General features: G+C 37.7%; 1 protein-coding gene across 1 annotated transcript; it reads left to right on the top strand.

Moving 5' to 3' along the window:
- The first annotated feature begins 20,257 nt into the window (after window positions 1–20,257).
- LOC107777855 (leucine-rich repeat protein 1) lies at window positions 20,258–21,846 on the top strand. The gene is made up of 7 exons (XM_016598010.2): window positions 20,258–20,412; window positions 20,557–20,689; window positions 20,873–20,944; window positions 21,035–21,178; window positions 21,284–21,364; window positions 21,450–21,502; window positions 21,594–21,846. Exons 1-7 carry the CDS (start codon window positions 20,268–20,270, stop codon window positions 21,632–21,634), a joined length of 669 nt encoding a protein of 222 aa, XP_016453496.2. The 5' UTR covers window positions 20,258–20,267; the 3' UTR covers window positions 21,635–21,846.
- The last annotated feature ends 1,443 nt before the right edge of the window (window positions 21,847–23,289 follow it).

The following is a 23,289-nucleotide window of genomic DNA, read 5'->3' as shown; positions in this document are numbered from 1 at the left end:
GTATACCCTTCACTCGGCAACACCTGGTGTGGAGCCACTCGTGGTGGAGGTGGGGGTGGAATGGGCACATTGTCTTGAGGCGGTCGGTCTTGTCTATTAGCATGAGGTTTAAGAGGGACCTCATCCATTGTATCATCATCAACATCCACATCCCCCACGGCTATGTTTCCGAGCTCATTGTGTGCCATGATTGCACCTACAATATTCACACGTTAGTAACAAGGAAGGAAAAGGAGACAATTCACAACAAAACCAAATATATAGCTAAATCCGTTATTAGATCCATGACAACGGCGCCAAATTGATCTCGTCCAAGACACACCTCTATATGGGGTTGTGAAATGGTCAGAGCAATAATAGTACCTAACAAGGAGTCGGGGTCGATTTTCCACAGGGAGCTATGAATGGGGCTTAGGAGTAAATATTCGAGTGAATGGGCTTGAATTATCTCGGATTACACTTCCGCAAAAGTTGGTTTGTTTTTAAATCTATTTTAAACCAAGAATAACAACTAAGAATCAAAACTAGCAAATTATAGTTGTTTGTTTTTCAAATGGTAAAAAGGCCTAGGGCTATGACCTTCACCTAGATATTCACTTAATGGGTTGTAAGCCTTAAAGTTTGTTTTCTTGGTCGGGATGTATTATAGTTATCAACACTCAAGTACCCACTCAATACCTCTCGGTCAGAGAGTGATTTGCCCATTTTGGCTTTCTCAAGCCCAAATGGGTATTGAACAAAGCATTTGATAATAAGCTCAAGTCGGGTTGTACTATCTCTAGGTTCAGCCCTTTAATTGGGTTTATCAATCTCTCGATTGACCCAATTTCTTGCTAGCCAAGTTTTTCTAGACTAAGTCTCTCTTTCTCAAGTAGAGACCAAGTCAATTAGGCATGATATAATGTTTGCAACCACTAAATCTTCGAATTAAAGCAAGAACAAGGCTAGATAATCAACACCCAACCATAAACAAGCAATAAATCAAACACCCATTAAGTTCATACCCTAGGGTTGGGTCACAACTGTAGTGAAAATCTAGCTACTTGTGCTTAAATTAGGAGATGAAGAAGAAGAAGTGACAATTAAACCCATATTAATGATTGAAATGATAAAACTGATATTCAAAAAACTCAAAATGGCAAAAATAACTAAAAGAAGCAAAGAAAATGGTTGTTGATGTAAAAGGTACAAACGTTAACCTAAAAAAAGTGAAACTATTCTATTTATACAGTGCTAGAATTTTTGGACGAAATTGCCCTTCTCGGAGGTTCTGCGGCCGCACAATTCCATGTGTGGTCCGCACTCTGCTTCAGTCTTGACAGGATTTAAATCTACGGCCGCACAATTCTGAACCGCGACCGCATCTCTCATATTCTGCGGTCCGCACTTTTCTGGGTGCGGCCGCACAGGGTTCTTCTGCGGATCGCACATTTCTGAGTGTGGTCGCACATGGCTATTCTGCGGACCGCACATTTTTGAGTGTGACCGTGTAGCTACCTTCTGCGGCCGCACAATAATTGTGCGGTCCGCACTTCCTTTGAGCTTGGGATGAAAACTCTCTGAACTTCCGATCTTGCTTAACTTATGCGGCCGCACATTTCATGTGTGGACCGCACTTTGCATTTGGACTCTGATAAAATTTTCTTCGCAATCTGCGGTCCGCCCTTTGAGCTTTTGTGCCTGATTTTGTCCTTGAGTTCAGATCACTCCTTCTTGAGTTGAATTTTATCTTAGTGGCTCATTTTCCAATTACTCCTGCAATTAAGCATATTCCATCAGTTTTCGGGAATACAATTAAACGCTTTCGGACTAAAACGAACGTAAAAAAGTGTTAATAAGTAGTCAAAATTCCCACTCATCACATGTCACCACATATATGCATCTCCCCTGCATGTAGCAAACAATACCATTCATTAGAAAAAATTTCCTCAACAAAGTTAGCAAGACACTTACATCTTTCGGGAATACAATCAACAATCCAACATGACTTTTTTTAGAAAAAGCCTCTAATCCAAATCGAATCTAGCCAAATATCGTTCAAACAATTCAAACCAAGCTTTAGAAACAACTCACGAATGAAAAAGGTTCAATTTTGATAATAATCGAAAACGTCAACAAAAAGTCAACCCCGACCCACGTGGTCAAAATCCGAGATTCAAACCAAATCCCGATTACCCATTTACCCTCCAGTCCGGATATGTGATTTATTTCTAAATCCAACCTTAATTCAAGGTCTAAATCTCAATTTTTATAAAATTTCTAAATTCTACCCAAAACCCCAATTTCTACTTTGAAATTCATAGATTTGATGATAAAATCCATGAAAAAGAGTAATTGAAATTGATTGAAAATAAGTTAAAGTTACTTACCAATGAATTTGGAAAGAAATTGCTCCGAACAAGCTGTATCAATCCATATTCATATCTAAAGACATAATCACATATTATACCACATAACTCAAATACTCATAGCAATAACTTCCGACCGCAATAGCTACTCGATAACCAACCCGGCACCGGTAACAAACCTCATATCAACTAAAATCTTGTTCTGAACCTTCGTACCCTACCAATGATGAAAGAAACATACAGAAACTCATAAGAACCATAGTCAAAATCTAAGCCGACTAGTGACACAATTCTTGCAAATATACCTTAATCAAATCTGATGGCACTAATTTCAGGCCAATAGCCTCACCTCATCCAATACAATCTACACGACTGACCTGTCACACAAATCCTACTTAGAGCTACATACCATGCAATCCGTGAACCAACAAACAATAACTCAAATATACCCCTCCACAATAACTGTGTTGAGTAGATAAATCTGACCCGATTTAGAACACACGTCCTTATTAGACCTACTAGTAGCCTCCATATCAATTTCGATCCTTCCGAAGTAGGTAGATAGCCTTCGAAAAGCCCACAATAACATATCTATAGTACATACCATCAGTTGCTAACCTCTTAACATACCTTCATCGTTCACATCCATCAATCTGCCTCGAGAACCCTCTTAGTCTTCAAATCCCTAGAATACTAGAATCTCCATATCCGATCACAACTACACTACTCAAATAACTGACACATTCCTTACATACGATCAGCCCACGAGAAGTACTTCTATATTTATTTTGTGCCACAAAGCAAAATCTGGACACCAACAGTCGATCAACCAGGTGATTACCATAATACCAGTCAGGCATCCGCAAGTCAAAACACAGTGCGCCTTCTGGAGTGCGCACACTTATTAGGTGGTATCAAATAATGCTAGAATTCTTCTAAACATCTGAAATCATCCATGCTGTCTAGAACTTGTGACCCCATCCAAGTGAAAATCATACCACGCAACACGTTTCTTATGTCGGTAGCAGATATCTAGCTCAAGTTGTGGTCGACACTATCAAGAACTCTTTGAGGCCAGTCCGCACATCACCAATCCATCAGAACTGAACTTTCCTAACTCAACCAAGTCACGCAAGCCATCAAACCCAAGAGTATTTCCACATAATATTGATGAAGCATTACCACACTAAAAGACCAGTTACCTTTGTTGCTATGCTGACCCAACACCACCAAGCTGACCCATTTCTTCTAATCCTCCTCGACTTATATTTAGGTCAACACTTTCCCTTATCGATATACAATAATCCTAAGTCAAAGCTCGTTGAGGAAGGCCCTAGCACGAACCACGTCGTCCAAAAACCCATAAACCGTTGTATTTCCTCTAGAGAACCCAACAATACTGTAACCAAGATACCCACTGTGAAAATAACTTCTGAGAATCTGAAGATGTTTCTCTAACCTCTCAGATATTGGAATGTAAATTTAGCAATGATACAGATATACCGCAAGTTCCAACACCATCCCATAAAAATCTCAGATCTTAGTCATGTACAATTCTGGGGAACCCCTAAACATTACATATATACCTCAGTCCCAAGACCAATATGACACTTGCCCATGCAATCTGATCGTCGATAATAGATTCCCCCACTTGGCGCAGAGTCATAGTACACAACATCTGATAATCCATATTACCAACCTTCATAAGCTCATACAACACCAATCAGATACATGAACTAGTTGCATCCCACACTTGAACAACTGAAGATCTACCAACATGTCCACGTCCTTAGTCTAGAAATAACTCGAGACAATGATCGAGCATCTATAGCCCCTCGTAGCCCATCCGCATCATTACAAACTGTTAGAGCATAGCTGATACCGAGTGCACAACATCATATATGAGTGGATGTAAAAAGATATAAGATATATGATAACTGAATCAATGCCGCATGATAAGGTATGAAAGGAGTGGTTCCTAATAGTTCTGTAGCCTCTCGAAGCTAAGTATTGACGTCTCTGTACCGATCCGCAAGACTTTACTAAACTTTCTTATGAATCGTAGCACCTATGAACCTAGAGCTCTGATACTAACTTGTCACGACCCCAATTTCCCACCTTAGGATGTCGTAATGTTACCTAATCTATAAGAATAGGTAAGTCTAACACATGCTGATTTAATAATAGAATTAAACTATTGAATCATTTATTATAAGCCATTAATGACATACATAGAAGCAAGGGGGATGTCTCTTTTTGCTCTCGGTGCATGTTAAGCGAGGAATGCTAACATACATCATCTTACTGAAGAGACGACCCAACATTACCACAAAGGGGACCGTCCAGCGACTCTGACGGAGGCGATGGTATCACCGGCAACTGACATTCATCATAGGAGAATTCCATTGACATTTGGCAGCTTTCTCCCTTCGAAATTCCAATCAATCGAGGAGGAGAGTGAAATTAAGTCAGAACTTGATAATTCCAAATAGAATTCTCCTTTAAGGGGAAGTAAAAATTAGCAAGTGAAGAAGGAAATCCATGCACCTTGTCAATTACAATTCTCTGAAATGGGTACCGTTAAGCATCCAACAGTTATGGCGGTGAAGGAGCTAATTGAACCAATTGAGGGACATGTCAATAACTGTGGATCACAAATGGGGAAACCTCTTACATATGTTCCTCCATCGATGAGGGATGGTAAGCTGGTGGTTAAGATTTTAGCAAAAGATATCAAGTCGCAGGAGGAATTCTGGAATACGGCCTTGATAGGATATGTACTTGGAGACACACCATATGCTCGATCAATGGACAACTATGTAACAATGGTATGGAATTTTGTCACAAAGCCTAAAATACTATATCATGATGAAGGGTACTATATTTTAAAATTCCATATGATAGAGGATAGAGATTTGGTTTTCCATGCTAGCCCATACACATACCACAACAAACCTTTCATATTGAAGAACTGGGGAATTGATTTCTACTTTGATCCAGAGTGCCTTAGCACCATTCCATTATGGGTGAAGTTCTCAGGTTTACTAGTGGGATATTGGTCTCCTGAAGCCTTAAGCAAATTGGCTAGTAGAGTAGGAAGACCACTATATACAGACAAATTTACTGCAAAACTGGAAAAGATCTCATATGCTAGAGTATTGGTTGAAGCAGATATTTCTCAGCCCCTACCAGAGCGTATTGAGATTGACACACTTTTGGTGTATTTCAACAGCAGGTGACATATGATTGGAGGATAAAGTTTTGTGTAGACTGCATAAAATTTGGCCATGATTCAGACAACTGCAGAAGGATTAATGCGGAGACTAAGGAAGAAACTTACCAGGAAGTGGCTAAGAGAAAAAATAGAAGAAATAGGAAGAAGGAACTAGTCTGGCAAGCAAAAGAGCTAGACAAAGAGCAGGGAAAACATAAAGGAGGATCTGAGACTGGAACTACACAAGTAGAGGCACAACAAAATGCCTCCCTGAATGCAGAAGAGGATACTACTGAACACCAGGCCAAGGTAAAACAGAATAGCAAAGGGTCAAAAGGCAAAAACATAGAAGCACATGATACCACACAGAGAGAACCTATGATAATGCAGAAGGCCAATAGATTAGTTGCTCTAAGAATTGAGGAACCTAGCACTACAGGGGAGGGCTTGTATATGCACAAAGGATGGCAGATCCTCCATGATTGTGTGCACCTGGAATATTCGAGGGCTGAACAAGCTCTCAAAACAGAAAGAGTTGAAGCTCTTTCTGGCAAGACATAAAATAGACATCATGGGTTGTGTGAAAACTAGAGTTAAAGAAGTTAAAGAAAGAAAAACTCTGCATAAAGTAGCTAAAGGATGGAACCAGTATTGTAATTACAACATAACAGTAAACGATAGAATTTGGCTCTTATGGAAGGATCATATCAATGTACAAATATTAGCAATAAAGGAGCAGTATATCCACTGTTCAGTAGAGGATATCACTAGCCAGTTTAGTACAGCCCTCACAGTGGTCTATGCAAAGAATACAGTGCAGCACAGGGAGGAATTATGGGCTGAACTACAGCAGGTTGGTGCACCAATAAGTACACCATGGATTCTATGTGGAGACTTTAACAATGTTCTCACTACTAAAGATAGAATTGGACAGCCAGTCGCATCTATTGAAATTCAAGGATTCCGGGGAATGCTTAATAGTTTGCAGCCGACTCCAATAAGATTAATTGGATGGCACTTTACATGGTGTAACAAGCAGCCAGTGGCCAGCAGAGTATATAGTAAAATAGATTGGGCTTTGGGCAACTTTCACTCGTTATAGCAATATAGACATATATAGGCAAACTTCCTTAATCCATAAGTGTTTGATCACTCTCCTATTCTACTAAGATGTGGTCAGAAGAGGAGATTACACCCAAAACTATTTAAACTGTTTATGAATATAATGGAACATCCAGAGTTTCATACAATATTACATAGGGTATGGGAGCAGAACCAGGGTGCAAATGCTATGGGCAGCATATGTAGGAAGTTACAGTATTTAAAACATGAGCTAAAGGATCTAAATCGGTATATGGCTTCATATGCACAAAGGTTGAATCAAGCCAAACAAAAACAAGAGATTGTGTAAGCTACCATACGTACTCAACCCTTTTGCCAAAACTTATTTGACCAGGAGAAGGAGCTACTGGTTGAGATACACAAATGGAGCAATATTGAAGAACAAGCACTCAAACATAAATCCAAGGCAAACCGGATTATGTGTGGAGACACCAACTCCAAGTACTTTTATGCACAATGGAAGATCAGATAGAGAAAAAACACAATCACATCTATCTATACAGATACATATATCAAACTCACAGACCGTACACATGTGGAAACAGAGTTTATTACATTCTTTACAGGGTTAATGGGAAACTGCTGTGGGGAGATTATATGTCCAAACTCAGAAATTATCAAAAAAGGGCCAGTGTTGAATATGGACCAAAAAACAGCACTGGTAAAGCCAGTGACAACAGAAGAGATAGACATAGCCATCAAAGACATTCCAACAGACAAAGCTCCAAGGATTGATAGATATCCTATAGAGTTTTTTACACCGGGACATAATGAAGAATGAGGTGTATGCTGCAGTACAAAGCTTCTTTGAAGCATGAGAACTTCTAAAAAGGGTGAATTGCAGAGCTATTACTCTGATTCCTAAAGTTAGCTCACCATCTCAGGTCAAAGATTATAGACCCATTGCATGTTGTAATACCTTGTCCAAAATCATTTCCAAGCTGTTACAACTGAGAATTAAAAAGGTGATTGGGAATATGCTAGGGCACTCACAGTCTACTTTTATAGAAGGAAGAAGTATTACTGATAATATATTTTTCAACCATGAATTATTCAAAGGGTATAATAGGAAAGGTGTATCTCCTAGATGTGTTATGAAAGTGGACTTAAGGAAAGCCTATGATACTATAGACCGAAGATTCTTGAGAAGAATGCTTAGTGATCTTGGATTCCCTTTCAAATTCATTGAATGGATTATGGAATGTGTTACAATTGTTTCATATTACTTAGTGATAAATGGAAGACTTACAAAACCATTCCAAGGAAAAAGAGGGATCAGACAAGGGGATCCCATGTCCCCTTACTTCTTTGTCATTGCTATGGAGTACTTGCAAAGAGAAATGATGCAACTGGCAGAGAATGAGGATTTCAATTTTCATCCCAGATGTAGGAAGCTAGCATAATCCATATTTGTTTTGCTGATGATTTACTCATGTTCTGTAGAGCAGACATTGAATCCATCAAACTCCTTCAAAGGGCTTTTCAGAGATTTTCTACAGCTTCTGGACTACAAGCTAATATTGATAAAAGCTCTATTTACCTGGCTGGGGTGGATGCATATGAAAAGCATGATATATTGAACTTACTGGGAAAGAGAGTACTCTTACTTTCAGATATCTAGGAGTTCCACTGTCATATAAAAAATTAATTGTGCAACAATGTCTACCCCTAATTGAGAAGATCACAACAAGAGTTAGTTGTTGGTCTGTAAGGCTGCTTTCATACTCTGGCAGACTACAACTGATAAAAACAGTGTTGTTTGGCATTCAAACCTACTGGGCACAGATATTCATTCTTCCCAAGAAGGTTATGAAGATGATTGATACAGTATATAGATCATTCTTATGGACTGGTGAAGCATCCATCACAAAAAAGCATTGATATCTTGGGAAAAGGTCTGTATGCCCCAATCTGTAGGGGGCTTGAATGTCATAAACCTATGAATTTGGAACAAAGCTGTTACGGAGTCATAAGAACTATTAAAACATACTAGAATTTCTAAACACAATACTGTCTTGAATTATAATTTAACAATAAATTAAATAAAGTAAGATGGTGACTCTGAAGCCTGCAAACGTTAAGCATGTATACTTTAAATTCTCCCGCCGTACAGACGCAACTCTCAACAATATAATCAGAATACCTGGATCTGCACAAAAATGTGCAGAAGCGTAGTATGAGTACACCACAACGGTACCCAGTAAATATTAAGCCTAACCTCAATAGAGTAGTGATGAGGCCAGGTCAAGACACATATTAGACATAAAAACCTGTTCAATATATACATAATCTAACAATGGAAAGAACATCAATGTAAGAACAATGACAGAAAAATTATTGATTTACAACTAACAATGAAGTAATAGAAACATAAATGGTAGCAAGTAGTAAACGAGTAATAAAGAAACAACATAATCAGAACACTGATGAGATGTAAATAAACTCAAATAAGGAAACAAATGGATGATAACTCAAATAATTAAATCGCTCCCAACGCATGGACTTATAACAAGAATTACCCCTAGGCACCACACTCATAAACCATAAGTCATGAATCACAATTTCAAAATCTTACACATATGGCACCTCGTGCCTACAATAACAATCACCTTCGCACGACAAAGCCCACGTGCTACCATGTACTTTGAAACTATATTACTTTAGATGAACGAAAGATATATTTAGATACCATAAAATATAATAACAATTTTGAATAAAGTAAGGTGTCAAATGAAGTAATGAGTTTATTTTAGAAATCAAGTAAAGTAAAATAATATACAATTTGTACGAAACAGAGTATAAGATGGGTTTAGTTTAGAAATCAATAAAATTGAGTAAAAGTATCATTTTTAAACAAAAAAAAGTATAAGTTAAATTAACGCATTAAATATAGAATTTGTTAAGAAAAAATATGATAACAATTATAAGTAAGGTAAACATCTAACAGGGTGATGATTATAATTTGAGAACCCAATTATAGTAAAAGTGCGATAACCATTTAGAATAATAAGGCACCGAGTGAAATATTCTGGCACTGTTGAAGTGATTGGCCACTCTTTGGGATAGCATGAATACTAAAGATCGTTAACCTAGGTTTACCTGATTAATAGGGATGCTTTCCGTGGTACTGAAAGGGACATGTACAAGTGTGAAACCCTAATGCTAAGAACTTTATTCTTCTACCTAATCTGTGTCTTCTTTAGTGAATGAAAGAGCATAAGAGGCACGTAGAATAAAGTATGTTAATAATTCTTTTATTTAAACCATTATGTTACCAACAACTCAATAGAATATGATATACTGACTCCACGCAATTAAATTCACATTTACAATCAATTCACCAAGTTATAATGGAGGCACATATTGGCTTGTTAAAGCAACACAACAAATCACGTAGAATGCATGACTCACACAAGAAACTGCAATTGTTCCAACACCAAGATAACAACGAATAACCAAACACAATCAAAATGCAGATGGATGATTGAAGGAAGAACAATGACTATTCAAATCAACAAGTTATTCCAACATGAAATGTACAATAAAAATCACAACTGAGGTGCCGCCTCGTATTCACATTTCACAATTTCAATCACAATCTTTCCTTATATCACTGCGTGAGCCTTACATTTAGTTTTGCAAATCATTTTTTCCCGAAATAGCTACACACGTTTTAGCTCACCTTATCTCACCGCGTGGTTTCAAGTAGTTCCCCTACTAGCAACATGCGTATCAAACCCACCTTATCTCACCGCATGCATATCAACCCCTAGCCTTATACCACCTTTCACGGCCCAAAATCTTAACCTGTCGTGATGGAGCCTATCGTGGTACTAGGCAAGACGACATTGAAGATGTTTCCAACACTTTTAACAGAAAAATGAATTAAAGTAGTTTAAACAATAAAAGTTCTCATAAACAAGATAGAAACCCAAAATACAACGCGAAATTTCCCATCATCGGGGTGTCACGGAGTATATGAGCATCTAAATATCACAAGTCTGAAAAATACTGTCCATCATAGTCTGAAACTAAATACAATAAGTGGAAGGGTAGGGAAAGAGAAACAAGGTCTGCGAAAATGCCGAGCAGCTACCTCGAAATCTCTGAAGGGTCAACTGCGCAGTGAATAGACACCCACCATGTCCGGAAACACCTGAATCTGCACACGAAGTGCAGGGTATAGCGTGAGTACAACCAACTCAGTAAGTAACAAGACTAAATAAAGAATTGAAAGTAATGACGAGCTTCATAGTTATAGTTCAATTACAGTGATTTCAACATAGGAAGGTATGCACGCTTTCAAGTTTGATAAATTAGGTCAAAACAGTTACTTCATGACAAGTTTAAGTGCAACAGAGTGTAATATCTTTCAGAAATTTCAAGATAGTAATAGAGAGCATATAAGTGCAACAATAATGAAATCAAATGCATCCTCTCAGGGCCACTGTCAGTCAGCCCTCCCATTCACTCGGCACTCACACTCAGTAGGCACCTACACTCACTGGGGGTGTGTACATACTTCGGAGGGCCTCCTTCAGCCCAAGCGCTATAATCCACATGGACAACTCACGTGTTGCACGGACAACTCATGTGCTATAGTATAATATCGGGATCCGCACGAACAACTCACGTGCTATAGTATCAATATCTAACAATCAAGCCATCGGCCTCACTCAGGCATCAATCTCTCCAGTCTCTCGGGCTCTCAGTAATCATGAAAATCATCCCCAACCGAAATGATATAATGTATCAACAAGGAACAATAGAGACTGAGATATAATATACAAGTAAAACTGTGACTGAGTACAAAACAACAATTTAGCAGATAATTCAACATGTACACGACCTATGTGGGTCCCTACAGTGCCAACACATAGTCGACACATGATTTGTGGTTCAATTTCTCTAATACATGGAGAATGTACAGATAACAACAAATTATTCAACTACACAGTTCCATGGAATTTGACCAAGTCACAGTTCCTACGGTGCACGCCCACACGCCTGTCACCTAGCATGTGCATCACCTCAAAACTAAATACATGACATATAATACGGGGTTTTGTACCCTCAAAATAAAATTTAGAATTGTTACTTACCTCAATCCGAGCAAATCTCTACTCCAATATACCCTTGCCTCGCAAATTGGCTTCCAAACGCCTAGAATCTAGCCATAAACAGTACGATACAATCAACACGGGCGAAAGGAAATAATTCCATAAGGAAATACTAAGATATAAATCAAAATTCAAAAATCGACTCAAAGCCCCCCCCCCCCCTCCCCAGGCCCACGTCTCAAAATTCGATAAAAGTCACAAAACCCGAAAGCCCATTCAACCACTAAATTTATCAAAATCCGACACCAAAACATCACCCAAATCCCCAAATCAAACTCTCCAAATCCCTAGACTCTAACTCCCAATTTATACCTTAAATACATACCAACTAGGTGGGAAAATCAATGGGGAAGCAAGATTATTGATAAAAATGAGCACAAGGACTTACCTCAAGAATCCCCACAAAACTCCTCTCAAGAATGCCCAAACCCGTGCTTGAAATGAAGCCAAAATCGCGAACCCTTGTTTTAATAATCTGCCCAGGATTTCCGCTACTGCGGACATTTAACCGCTTCTGCGGCGTCGTAGAAGCGACATCACACACGCATCTGCTGCTCATTCCGCTCCTGCGGTCCCTCACTCCGCTTTTGTGAAATCGCTTCTGCGAGCATCCAAGTCGCTTTTGCGGACCAAGCCCATCTGCCCAGTTCCGCTTCTGTGGTCTTTCTGCCGCATCTGCGGTCACGCAGATGCAAAATTGCCCATGGCACCTACGCGCCTTCCGCTTTTGCGCGCCTCTCACCATAAGTGCGGAAAACTCCTCATACCTGCGACTACCTGCACACTCCCCTCTAATATCATACATGTGCAAGCCAGCCTCCACATGGGAGCTCGCACCTGCGATCAAAGCTCCGCAGGTGCGGTTACACCAGCAGAGGTCCAACTTCAACAATCACTCAACTTCAACTTTTGATCTGTTAACCATCCGGAAACAACTCGAGGCCCCCGGGACCTCAACAAAACATACCAATAAGTCCTAAAACCTCATACGAACTTAGACGAGCCCTCAAATCATATCAAACAACTTCAAAAACACGAATCGCACTCCAATTCAAGCCTATTTAAACTAAGAAAATTCAACTTCCACAAACGATGTCAAAACCTATCAAAACACGTCTGATTGACCCCAGATTTTGCACACAAGTCACAAATAACATTACGGACCTACTCCAATTTCCGAAATCGGAATCCAACCCCGATATCCAAAAAGTCCACTCCCGGTCAAACTTCCCAAAAATTTCAACTTTCGTCATTTCAATCCTAATTCCATTATGGATCTCCAAATCACAATCTGGACATGCTCCTAAGTCCATAATCACACAACGGAGCTAACGGAACTATCAAAACTCTATTCTGAAGTTGTTTAATCATAGATCAACATCCGATCAATTATTTCAACTTAAACTTTCAACCTTGAGGCTAAGTGTCTCATTTTATTCTGAATTCACTCCGGACCTGAACCGGCTACCCCAGTCAGTCACGTTACATCCATAAAGTACAAAATGAGCAATAAATAGGGGAACGGGGATACAACTCTTAAAACGACTGGCCGGGTCACTATACCACCACATGCGTATCAATATCATAATACAATCACAACTCGCACCACAAATGCACATATGCCACAACTTGCCACAAAGTCAACAACACTAATATTTCCACAACATTATCCTATGGCTCAACCGCAATGTATACAAGAATTTCAACAATAACAAAATGAATGAGAATGCTCAACACGGAAAGGTATCTCAACAATTAACAACTTCGCTTCAATATGATAACGACTATTATAACTTCACCACCAATAACTCAACAAGATGATATTCCATGAATTAACAATTTCAATTGAAAGTGATTCAATAATTAAGAGATAACAAGACAATAAGGAAGGCAATAACTTCAACTAAAGCATATAAGAGCAAAATAACAAGTAAGAGGTAGAACAAGTGCTAACAACGTCAAATAGAGTGTAACGACCCGATTGATCATTTTAAGATCTAGAAGGTCATTCGTTGGTTTGAAATATTGAGTAGCTTCATTTCATATTTTATGACTTGTACGTGTGGTCGAAATTGAATTTCAGGAGGTTCGTAGTTGATTCGGATGGAAAATTTTCAATTCAGAAGCTTTAAGTTGGAAGAGTTGACCAAAGTCGAAATTGGGATTTAAAGGTTTAGGTTTGTATGATGATTTTGTACTTGGGCGTATGTTCGGGTTGAGTATCGGGTGGTTCGGGAGCATTTCAGCACTTATTGTGGAAAGTTGGCAATTCGAAGGTTTTAAAATTTCCTAAATTTGGTTTGAAGTGAACTTTGGTGTTATCAATATCCGTTTGGAGTTTTGAGCCTTGGAATAGGTTCGTATTATGATTTATGACTTGTACGTAAAGTTTGCGTCATTCCGGAATGTTTAAGTGTAAATCGGACGCATTTGTCGAAGTTTGAATGTTTGAAAGTTAAAAGGAGGATTTGATTGTCGATTCATGGTTTTGGTATTGTTTGGTGTGATTTGAGGCCTCGAGCAGGTTCGTGTTATGTTTTGGGACTGGTTTGTGTAATTGGAAGGGGTCACAGGGGCCTTGGGTGTGTTCCAGATGTGTTTGGGTTGTGTCGCACTCTTACTTGATGTTTTGGCGTCGTATTCTTGGGTATAAAGGATACTATATTGAGAAAATTACTATTGATTTGTGATTTGATTGAACCATTAGATCTGTATTTCCAATATCGTATGAGGGAGTTATGCCCATTTCCATGTCGGAAAAGGTTGCTAGTATTGTTGGTGCTGCTGGTGCTCAGGTATCGCAATTGCAAACATTTGTTCACAAATTCGAAGATTGTAGATTTTTGCCTTGGTTCGCAATTACGAAGCCTGTAGATTTTTGCCTTGGTTCACAATTGTGAAGCCTGTAGATTTTTGCCTTGGTTCGCAATTGCGAACACTTGTCCGCAATTGTGAGGGTCCGTAAATGCGAACCCTGTGTCGCAAATGCGACATTTGCACCTGGTAAAAGGGCTGGGAAACGGGATTTTTGGAGACATTCTCTCATTTTTGGAACCCTAGGCTCGGTAGAAGGCTATTTTGAAGAGGGATTTTCATCTACAATCTTTGGGTAAGTAATTTTGTTCATTTTTCAACTATTTTACATGGATTATATTCAGATTTTAACATGGAATTGGTGGAAATTGTGGGAATTTTGAAGAAAAACCTAAAAATTATATTTTTAGATTTTGACCACGAAATTGGACATGGAATTTGAAATAAATTATATATTTGAGTTCGTGATTTTATGGGTAAAGTTTATCTTCAAAAATTTTCGGAATCCGAGCACGTGGGCCCGAGGGTTGACTTTATTGACTTTTCGAACGGAGGTGGAAATTGTTATAAATTGATTAATTATGAGCATTGGAGTATATTTTGATTGATTTTCACTTGTTTGACTAGTTTCGGATTGTTTGGCTTTGAGTCGAGGTGTTAGAGAGGCATTGGAGCCGGTTTTGGAACTTCGGAGCAAGGTAAGTCTCATATCTAACCCTATGAGGGGGAATTTACCTCGTAGGTATTATATTCTTATGTGCTACATGTTGTGGGAGCTATGCACGTATGAGGTAACGAGTGTTCGTGCGTATGCTAGGATTCCTAATTTGTCCGGGTAGACTTAGGTTTACGCCATGCTTGAATTGTACTGTTTGAGTTATCCTTGCATGTTTAATTCCTTTATTTACGACTTGAGACTAGGCTTGTGTAGAGTGATAGACTCGCTATTGTAAGAGATTTGATGAGCTACTTGATTAGCCGCGTAATAATTGTGCTTTCCTTATGAATTTCTCTCGTGTTGTGCGTTTTCATCGAAAAGCTTCTTTAAATTCCATAACTCACACGTATATTCATGAGTGGGGTCAAGGACCCGTTAAAGCTTCTTATTCTTATGGGATCGGGTCATTCACCTCAGCAGGATTATGTATCACACTCTTATGGGATTGGGTCATTCGCCTCGACATGATTATGCACCATACTCTTATGGGATCGGGCCATTCGCCTCGACAATATCATATTTTTATGGGATCGGGTCGTTCGCCTCAGCAGCATCATATTCTAATGGGATCGGGTCATTTGCCTCGATAGCATCGTGCGTAATATTTGACAAGAAACCATCGTATCTGTAAGTTTTCCTGATTTGAGTTGTGACGACCTATCTGGAGGGAACCATTTTACATATTACTCCAGTTGAGGAGGTGACCGATAATTGAGAGCTTGAGTTTACTGTTCAGAGGAGTATTGTACCACGTACCTATATTTGTTTATACTGTTTATTTACCATGCCTCATATTTGTTTACTTCCTATTGTATTTGATTTATTGGACCACTAGTAAGTGTCGATGTCGACCCCTCGTCACTACTTCTCCGGGGTTAGGCTAGATACTTACTAGGTATGCGTTGACTTACGTACTCATTCTACACTTGCTGCACTTACTGTGCATGTGTGTGTGTGTGTGTGTGTGTGTGTGTGTGTATATATATATATATATATATATATATATATATATATATATATATATATATATATATATATATATATATATATATATATATATATATGTCTGGTGGTCTTTGGGGCGCAAAGGCATGGCTATTGCGGAGAGTTCACGGTGAGCTGCATTCCATGCTACGACCTGCAGCATACGGAGTCTTCGTCTTAAATAGTTACATTATCCTGTCTATTTTATACTCAGATAGATGTTGTATTGTTATTGTGCCTTTTAGTAGATACTCATGCACTTGTGACACCGGATTTTGGAGGTTCCTAGTGGATGTTCATTATTGTAATTCATGTTATTATTATCATTTCACCTTGTAATTTATATTTTATATGGGATTTGGTAAAGAAAATCATAGGTTTCTACGAGTACCAAATTTCACTCTATTTATTTAATGGGATTTATGATTTTAAAAATAATGAAATGAGTAATTAAGTTGATAATTCACTGTTGGCTTACCTAACGGCGACGTTGGGCGCCATCACGACCTATAGTGAATTTTGAGTCGTGGCATAGAGCATGTAAGAGTAGATTAATAATGAGAGATATGACATGTTATGACAATTCAATTAAAGGCATGGAAAGAGTCTAGATAATCTACACCGGTCAAATACCACATATAGGCCGTGTACCCACTCGTCACCTTGCATACACGGCTTTCATATAACACAAATAACACAATCAACCCAAATCCTAAGGGATAGTTTCCCCCACACAGAGTTAGGCAAGATACTTACCTCAACTAGGCCAACTCAACCCTCCAAAAATAGCTTTGCCCCTAAAATTTGCCTTCACACATCTCAAATCTAACCAACAAAAGATTTAATAACATCAAACAATGTAAGAGAAATCAATTACAATAAATAAAGCTATGATTTTTACATTCTTTTCCAAAAAGTCAACAAAAGTCAATGTCGGGCCCGCCTTGAATTCTGAATCCAAGCTTACCCGAGCGAAGCCCGAACCAATACAAGCTCACATGAATGAAAATCGACTCAATCGGAGTTTGATAGCTCAACCAATTCGCCAAAACATCGCTATTGGGTGTTCATAATCCAAGAGTCCAACCCAAACTAGTTGGGTCCCATATCTCCCAAAATACTCCTCCAAAACTCGCCAAATTCGAGTATGTTATTCTCCTATTATAGGAGAACAAAACCCCAAAAAGAATCGGAAAATAAATGACTCTAACTCATTTTCAATTTTTAAAATTTAAGACAAAACCATAGGTCTTGATTTAAAGAATTAAATGAGTTTTCAATTAAAATCATGGATTAAAGCTTAAATCAGGGGAATAAATCAAAGAAAAATACTTAGATTATGGTTTAGACCTTACCCCATGGAAGAAACTTGAAGAACATCCTTGAATTCTCCCAATCCCAAACTTTTAAGATGAGAAAAACTCCAACAATATTAACAGCCAAAAACGTCCAGTTGTTCTGCCTCATTTCTTATGCCAAACAATCCCGAAACTCGCTTTTGATACCTTCAATGGATTCCTCGTGAAATTCCTGTCAAGTTAGAATTTTGAATCACTCCATTTAACCTTATAATGAAGGAGATATGTTGGTTTCAATATTTGAAAATAGTGCAGATTAAAAAATACGAATTCAGTGGCAATATCGTAATTAATATGAAATATCTGGCAACCCGATTCTTAGTAAAATGACCATAAATTCCTCATATGATGTCGAAACTTGATGATTTCAGTTGCTATGATTCCAAAATTACGATACAGATATAATGGTTTAGTGGAAATACGAATCAAAGGTCGTTTGTTCAATAATCATCATACAACCCAAACTTATCCAAAACTCATCGGAATTTAACCAAAATTTGTGGACATGTCCAAAATAATCATACAAACTTATTGAAATAATTAAAATCTGATTCCGAGTCCGTTTACCCAAAAGTCAAACCTTGGTAAACTCTTCCAACTTAAAGTTTCTAAAACGAGAACCATTCTTCCAAATCTTTTCCGAATCACTCGAAATCCAAAACCAACCATACATGCAAGTCATAATACATAATATGAAACTACTTAAAGTCTCAAACCACCGAATGGAATGCTAAAGCTCAAAATAATCGGTCGGGTCTTTACACAGTCCTTGAGCCACTAACATCACAAAAGCGATAAGATTATCGCAAATGCGAATATTGGGCAATCCGCAAATGCGAGAATAGTTTCACAAATGCGAAAATGCCCCCTAAGCACAATGTCGCAAATGCGACTGTATCACCGCAAATACGAGCCCACTCCTTTCCGCATTTACGATGCCAACTTCGCAAATACGAAGTGGCAACCCCAGCCCGGTCTTAGCAAATACGAGACATCACTCGCAAAAGCGATGCTCGCATTTACGAGAAGAACCTCGCAAATACGAGATCTGCATGTTCAACACATCAGTAACCTATTAAGTTAAAAGATCAGTCCGCTAAGCATTCAAAACTCATCTGAGCTCCTTGGGCTCCAAACTGATTAAGTATAGCCTTCGAAAAAAAAAAGAAAAAACAGATTGCAATTCATAACTTTGGACCACTCGTCCAGTGGAATTATTGACAAAAGGAGGACTTAGCATAAGTTGAGGAGATCAACCTAAAGTTTAAGAAAACTCCATTCTATTAGTGAATATTAAGTTTGGTTAGATTTTGGCCCATTAAACTTTGGAAGTGCCTATTTCGTCACTTATATTAATTATAGAAACACGGGGTTAATTGATTTTAAATTTCTTTCCAAAAATAATTTTCCTAACGAGGTTATAAAAAGACTAGCATAGTTGATTAGAGTATACACCGTATGTGCATCATAGTTTGAAATTAATCTAATTTGTTGAGTCCATTCAAATTAGCCAAATAATTTAAGAATTCTTCTAGAGGTCTTTCATGTATACTTTAAAGTTGGCTTACATCTTCGCATTTTCAATTATAAAAAGCTAAGGCTACTATGCAGAAATTTGAGCGCCAGATGAGCCGCCATCTTTGAAAGTTAGCTAGATTCATTCCTATGGTCTTTCCGTTGATGTAATTTCATTTGATAGTAAGTTCTTACAATAGAAGAAAAAAATAGAGTTTAATTTACAGTATAAATAATTGTTACATTATCAAATCAATTAAAGATTACCTGTAAATAGCTTTTGACCTTTATTGTTAGTTTGTATAAGCAGTGGCGGACCCAAGTGGTGGCTAGCGGGTTCAACTGAACCCGTTTTACAAAAAAATAATACTGTGTATATGTATAAATTAGGATTAAAGCTGTTTAAATTTTGTATAAATATTTTATTTGAACTCACTTAACAACTAATATTTTACGACTAAATTTATATACTTCTAAAATTGAACGCGCTTGCACAAAGGGTCTTCCGCTGTGTATGAGTACTACAAACACTAATATAGGAGTAGTTGACTTGTCAATTAATGCAATCCCGTCTGGATTCTCCGCTTCAAAGTCCATTTTTAGACCAAAGAAAGACACGGTTTTTTTAATTAAACACCCCTTGGCATATTGTAAAAGAAAACGTTGGAGTAGTGTTTACCAAGTCCGGTCAAACAACTTAAATTTCCAACTGCTTTTAGTACTTGTGGGGTCGTTTGGCACGAGGTATAAGAAGGTATAGTATTGTGCTGGTATAAAAATTTAATACCACCTTAATATTTTGTTTGGTTAGCAAACCTAGTATAAGTTATCTCGGGATTAAAATTAGTACCGGAATAACTTATATCTTGTAAAGGATGGAGTAATTAGTACCGGGATAACTTATATCTTCTTTTTAGAAATTATGCATTGTCATTTTTAATACAACATACCAAACAATGGATAAAAACAATATCAAAATAATTAATCCCAACATAATTTATCTCGGCATAAGCCGTATTCAAACCAAACTACCCCTGAGTCTTTGCTGTTTAGATCGAGGACCTCTATGAGACAATGCACGTACATAGTTTGTATAAATATATATATATAAGTAGTGCAGCGACCTCGATAATATCTAGTAAAGGAAAAATGAGGTTCGTTGGCTTGGTGTTCCTAGTTGGTGCGCTGGCCATTATAGCTGCAGAATGCAACTCTGAAGGTTAAGTATCAAATCAAATAATTAAACCCTTTTCTATTTCCTTTACCCTCAAACATATTTATTAATTAGTAGTATCAAAAAATGCGAGCCACAAACATTTTGATATGCTTTTTCTCCTATTGTTCTTGTGTATGTAATGAGCAGGGGATGCTCTTAATGCATTCAAAGTTAACGTGGTAGACCCAAACAATGTTCTTCAGAGCTGGGACCCGACGTTAATCAATCCTTGCACATGGTTTCATGTCACCTGCAACGGCGAAAATACTGTTGTAAGAGTGTAAGTCACCATTTAACTAATCTCTTTTGACGGATCTAGCTAGAGTTAGGTTCGGTTGATTGATCAATAGAATTTGTTCGCACCACACATATATATATCTTGATTTCATCTGTACTGTAGTCGGATTTATATATATGTTATTTTCTTGTTCATATTGACATTAATTTTGATATACCAATGAAGGGACCTAGGTGCTGCTAATCTTACCGGGACACTGGTACCTCAGTTGGGAATGCTAGCCAATCTTCAATACTTGTAAGATCAATTAATGATTTGTCTTTTTGCTGAAACAAATAATAATGCAATTTCAGATGTAACTATTTTTCCTGTTTAATACACGGGCAGGCAACTTGAAAATAATTCATTTAGCGGAGCAATCCCAAGCCAATTAGGCAACTTGACAAGGCTAGTGAGTTTGGGATTAGACAATAACAAGCTGAGTGGCCCTATCCCATCATCTCTTGGCAATTTAATATCTTTGCGATGGATGTAAGTCATTTGCCCAATCATTGCTTGTTCCATTTTTTCTTCAAAAAAAAGGCCCCTAACTAAGGAAAAGACTGTTGTATAATTTGGTGTAATTTTTCGTTGCAGGAGATTGAACGGTAATAAATTATCAGGGAAAATTCCAATCACAGTCTTGAAGCTCATCTACTGGGGAAATTTGCAGCTACTGTGAGCCGCTACATATTCATTTAATTTAGTTTCCAATACCGAACTGCAGACCATAGGAATTTTATGATATTCTTTTTTTGAACAGGAATGTTTCAGACAATAAACTAGCAGGGACTGTCCATCGTGCTAACCAAACAGGTATAAATAAAGAGCTAATTGTACATTTTTTGAGATTAAAACTAATGGTTTATGTAACTTGGAAATGAGAGGGTGTTATTATCTTATGTAGGATTTGCAATTACAACAATTGTTCAAGACGTCAAGGCCTAGATCAGGTTACTTGATCAACGTTTGGAATTGGATTGTCCTGCAAAGTTGCATTTCTATATTAGACTGTGTCAAGTCAAGTCAAGTCAAGATTTTAGATCTATGATTTTCAATAATCAAAATGTGATTGGAATACTTGAGAAGAATAATAATCTGTAATAATAATGATTACATTACTCGTATTGTATTGAATGAATTTCCAAAAGATTTCAGTGGCTTTTTGTGTCTTGTATTTGACTTGATTGATTGGCTTAACCTTTCTTCTTCTACAAAACGAAATTCCCAAAGTCTTAACTGTCAACCGGGGCGCAATTACGCCGAAACTACTTATATCTATATTTGCCTCATTTCAGAGCTAACTAGAGAAAGAAACGTTTACTACTGGCCTAATTTACAGCTATTCATGTTGCCAGGGTAATTTTTTAAACTGAAATTTGAAGCTTCAAACATGGCCGTTTTCCCAATTTACTTGTCAATGATCTGAAAATGACCTACCATTGAGTATAGTTAATTAGTAGTAGTGCTATAAGTTATATCATATGCTAAAGATTTTGATCCAAAAAAAGAAATAGAAAAAAGGAAACAAAGAAAAGACAGGTTGCACATAGATCTTGTAGGACTTTGGCTTGGGTAAATATTGACATATACTGTGTGCAGAATTCGAGATTTTTATGTTGAAGGGCATGGCCAAGAAAGATGCAGGGGCATCACCTTTTTAGAAAACGCTTACAAGGTTTGAATCTCTGCTGGTTAAAACAAATATTAAACGTCTGCAAGTGGACAGTGCATCCATCAACTTCACTAATTACTTGTAAAGTTGTAATTTATGTACTTTGTTTTTACAATTAAAATGATCACTGAGTTTTGTAATTTAAGCACTTAATGCTTTGGTATATAAGTGCGATTCTGAAACTATGTTGCAAAAACAAAAAAAAAGGTTTTAAACTTCCGTTATAGAAATTCCGAAATATTGCTTCTTCAATGAGCTTCAACTAACAATAAAAAAAAATAGACACAAACGATATCTCATTCATACAAAAATGATTCGATATCATCGTAGAACAAACACCCAAAATAAGATATGATCAAAACAAGCTCATCTTGTGTGCAGGGGCAGATCTATAATATCGGATATGGGTTCCCGGTAACCTAATAACTTTTACCCGAACCTTGTATTTGTATCGAGAAATCTGTTAAATGTATAATTATTTTTAGCTTGGACCCCATAAGTAAAACCAGCTTCTGATCCAGGGGCAAACGGAGGAACCAACTTAAGGTGTATTCTTGAATATGTGGCGAGAGTTCGAATCCTGATCCGCTTCTGCGTCTGTGTGTGCATGTGTGTGTTTTTTCTATTCAAGCATTCACATTAACCTACAGACCTGAGATCAGGTTACAGTGTTGATGGCAAACAAACACGCTGTTCAAAGCTGGAAGAAAGAATAAGAGAGAAGAAGAAAGTTTTTGGTTTAGAAATTCCTCTAACTCAAGCAATCTAATGTGCCATTTATACTACTAAAATAACCTTTTACTCCTAAATAATCTGTAACTAACTTCTAACCAAGTAATTAATTGAGTTACAACACCCCTAAAATATCTTCAGCTCTACAAGCACATCTTGTACTTCAAGCTGCACAATTTGTACTTTCAACACATGC

Source organism: Nicotiana tabacum, chromosome 9 (genome assembly GCF_000715075.1).
Source record: "Nicotiana tabacum cultivar K326 chromosome 9, ASM71507v2, whole genome shotgun sequence".
NCBI classification, from domain to species: Eukaryota; Viridiplantae; Streptophyta; class Magnoliopsida; order Solanales; family Solanaceae; genus Nicotiana; species Nicotiana tabacum.
Note: the sequence above shows the minus strand (reverse complement) of the source record. Positions and strands in the feature narration are given on the sequence as shown.

Excerpts from the sequence above, each read along its gene's own strand:
- LOC107777855 (XM_016598010.2), top strand. The coding sequence starts at position 20,268 with ATGCACGTACATAGTTTGTATAAATATATATATATAAGTAGTGCAGCG. Across the intron at positions 21,365-21,449 it reads TGGGGAAATTTGCAGCTACT|GAATGTTTCAGACAATAAAC; the intron begins GTGAGCCGCTAC and ends TTTTTTGAACAG. Across the intron at positions 21,503-21,593 it reads CCATCGTGCTAACCAAACAG|GATTTGCAATTACAACAATT; the intron begins GTATAAATAAAG and ends TATCTTATGTAG.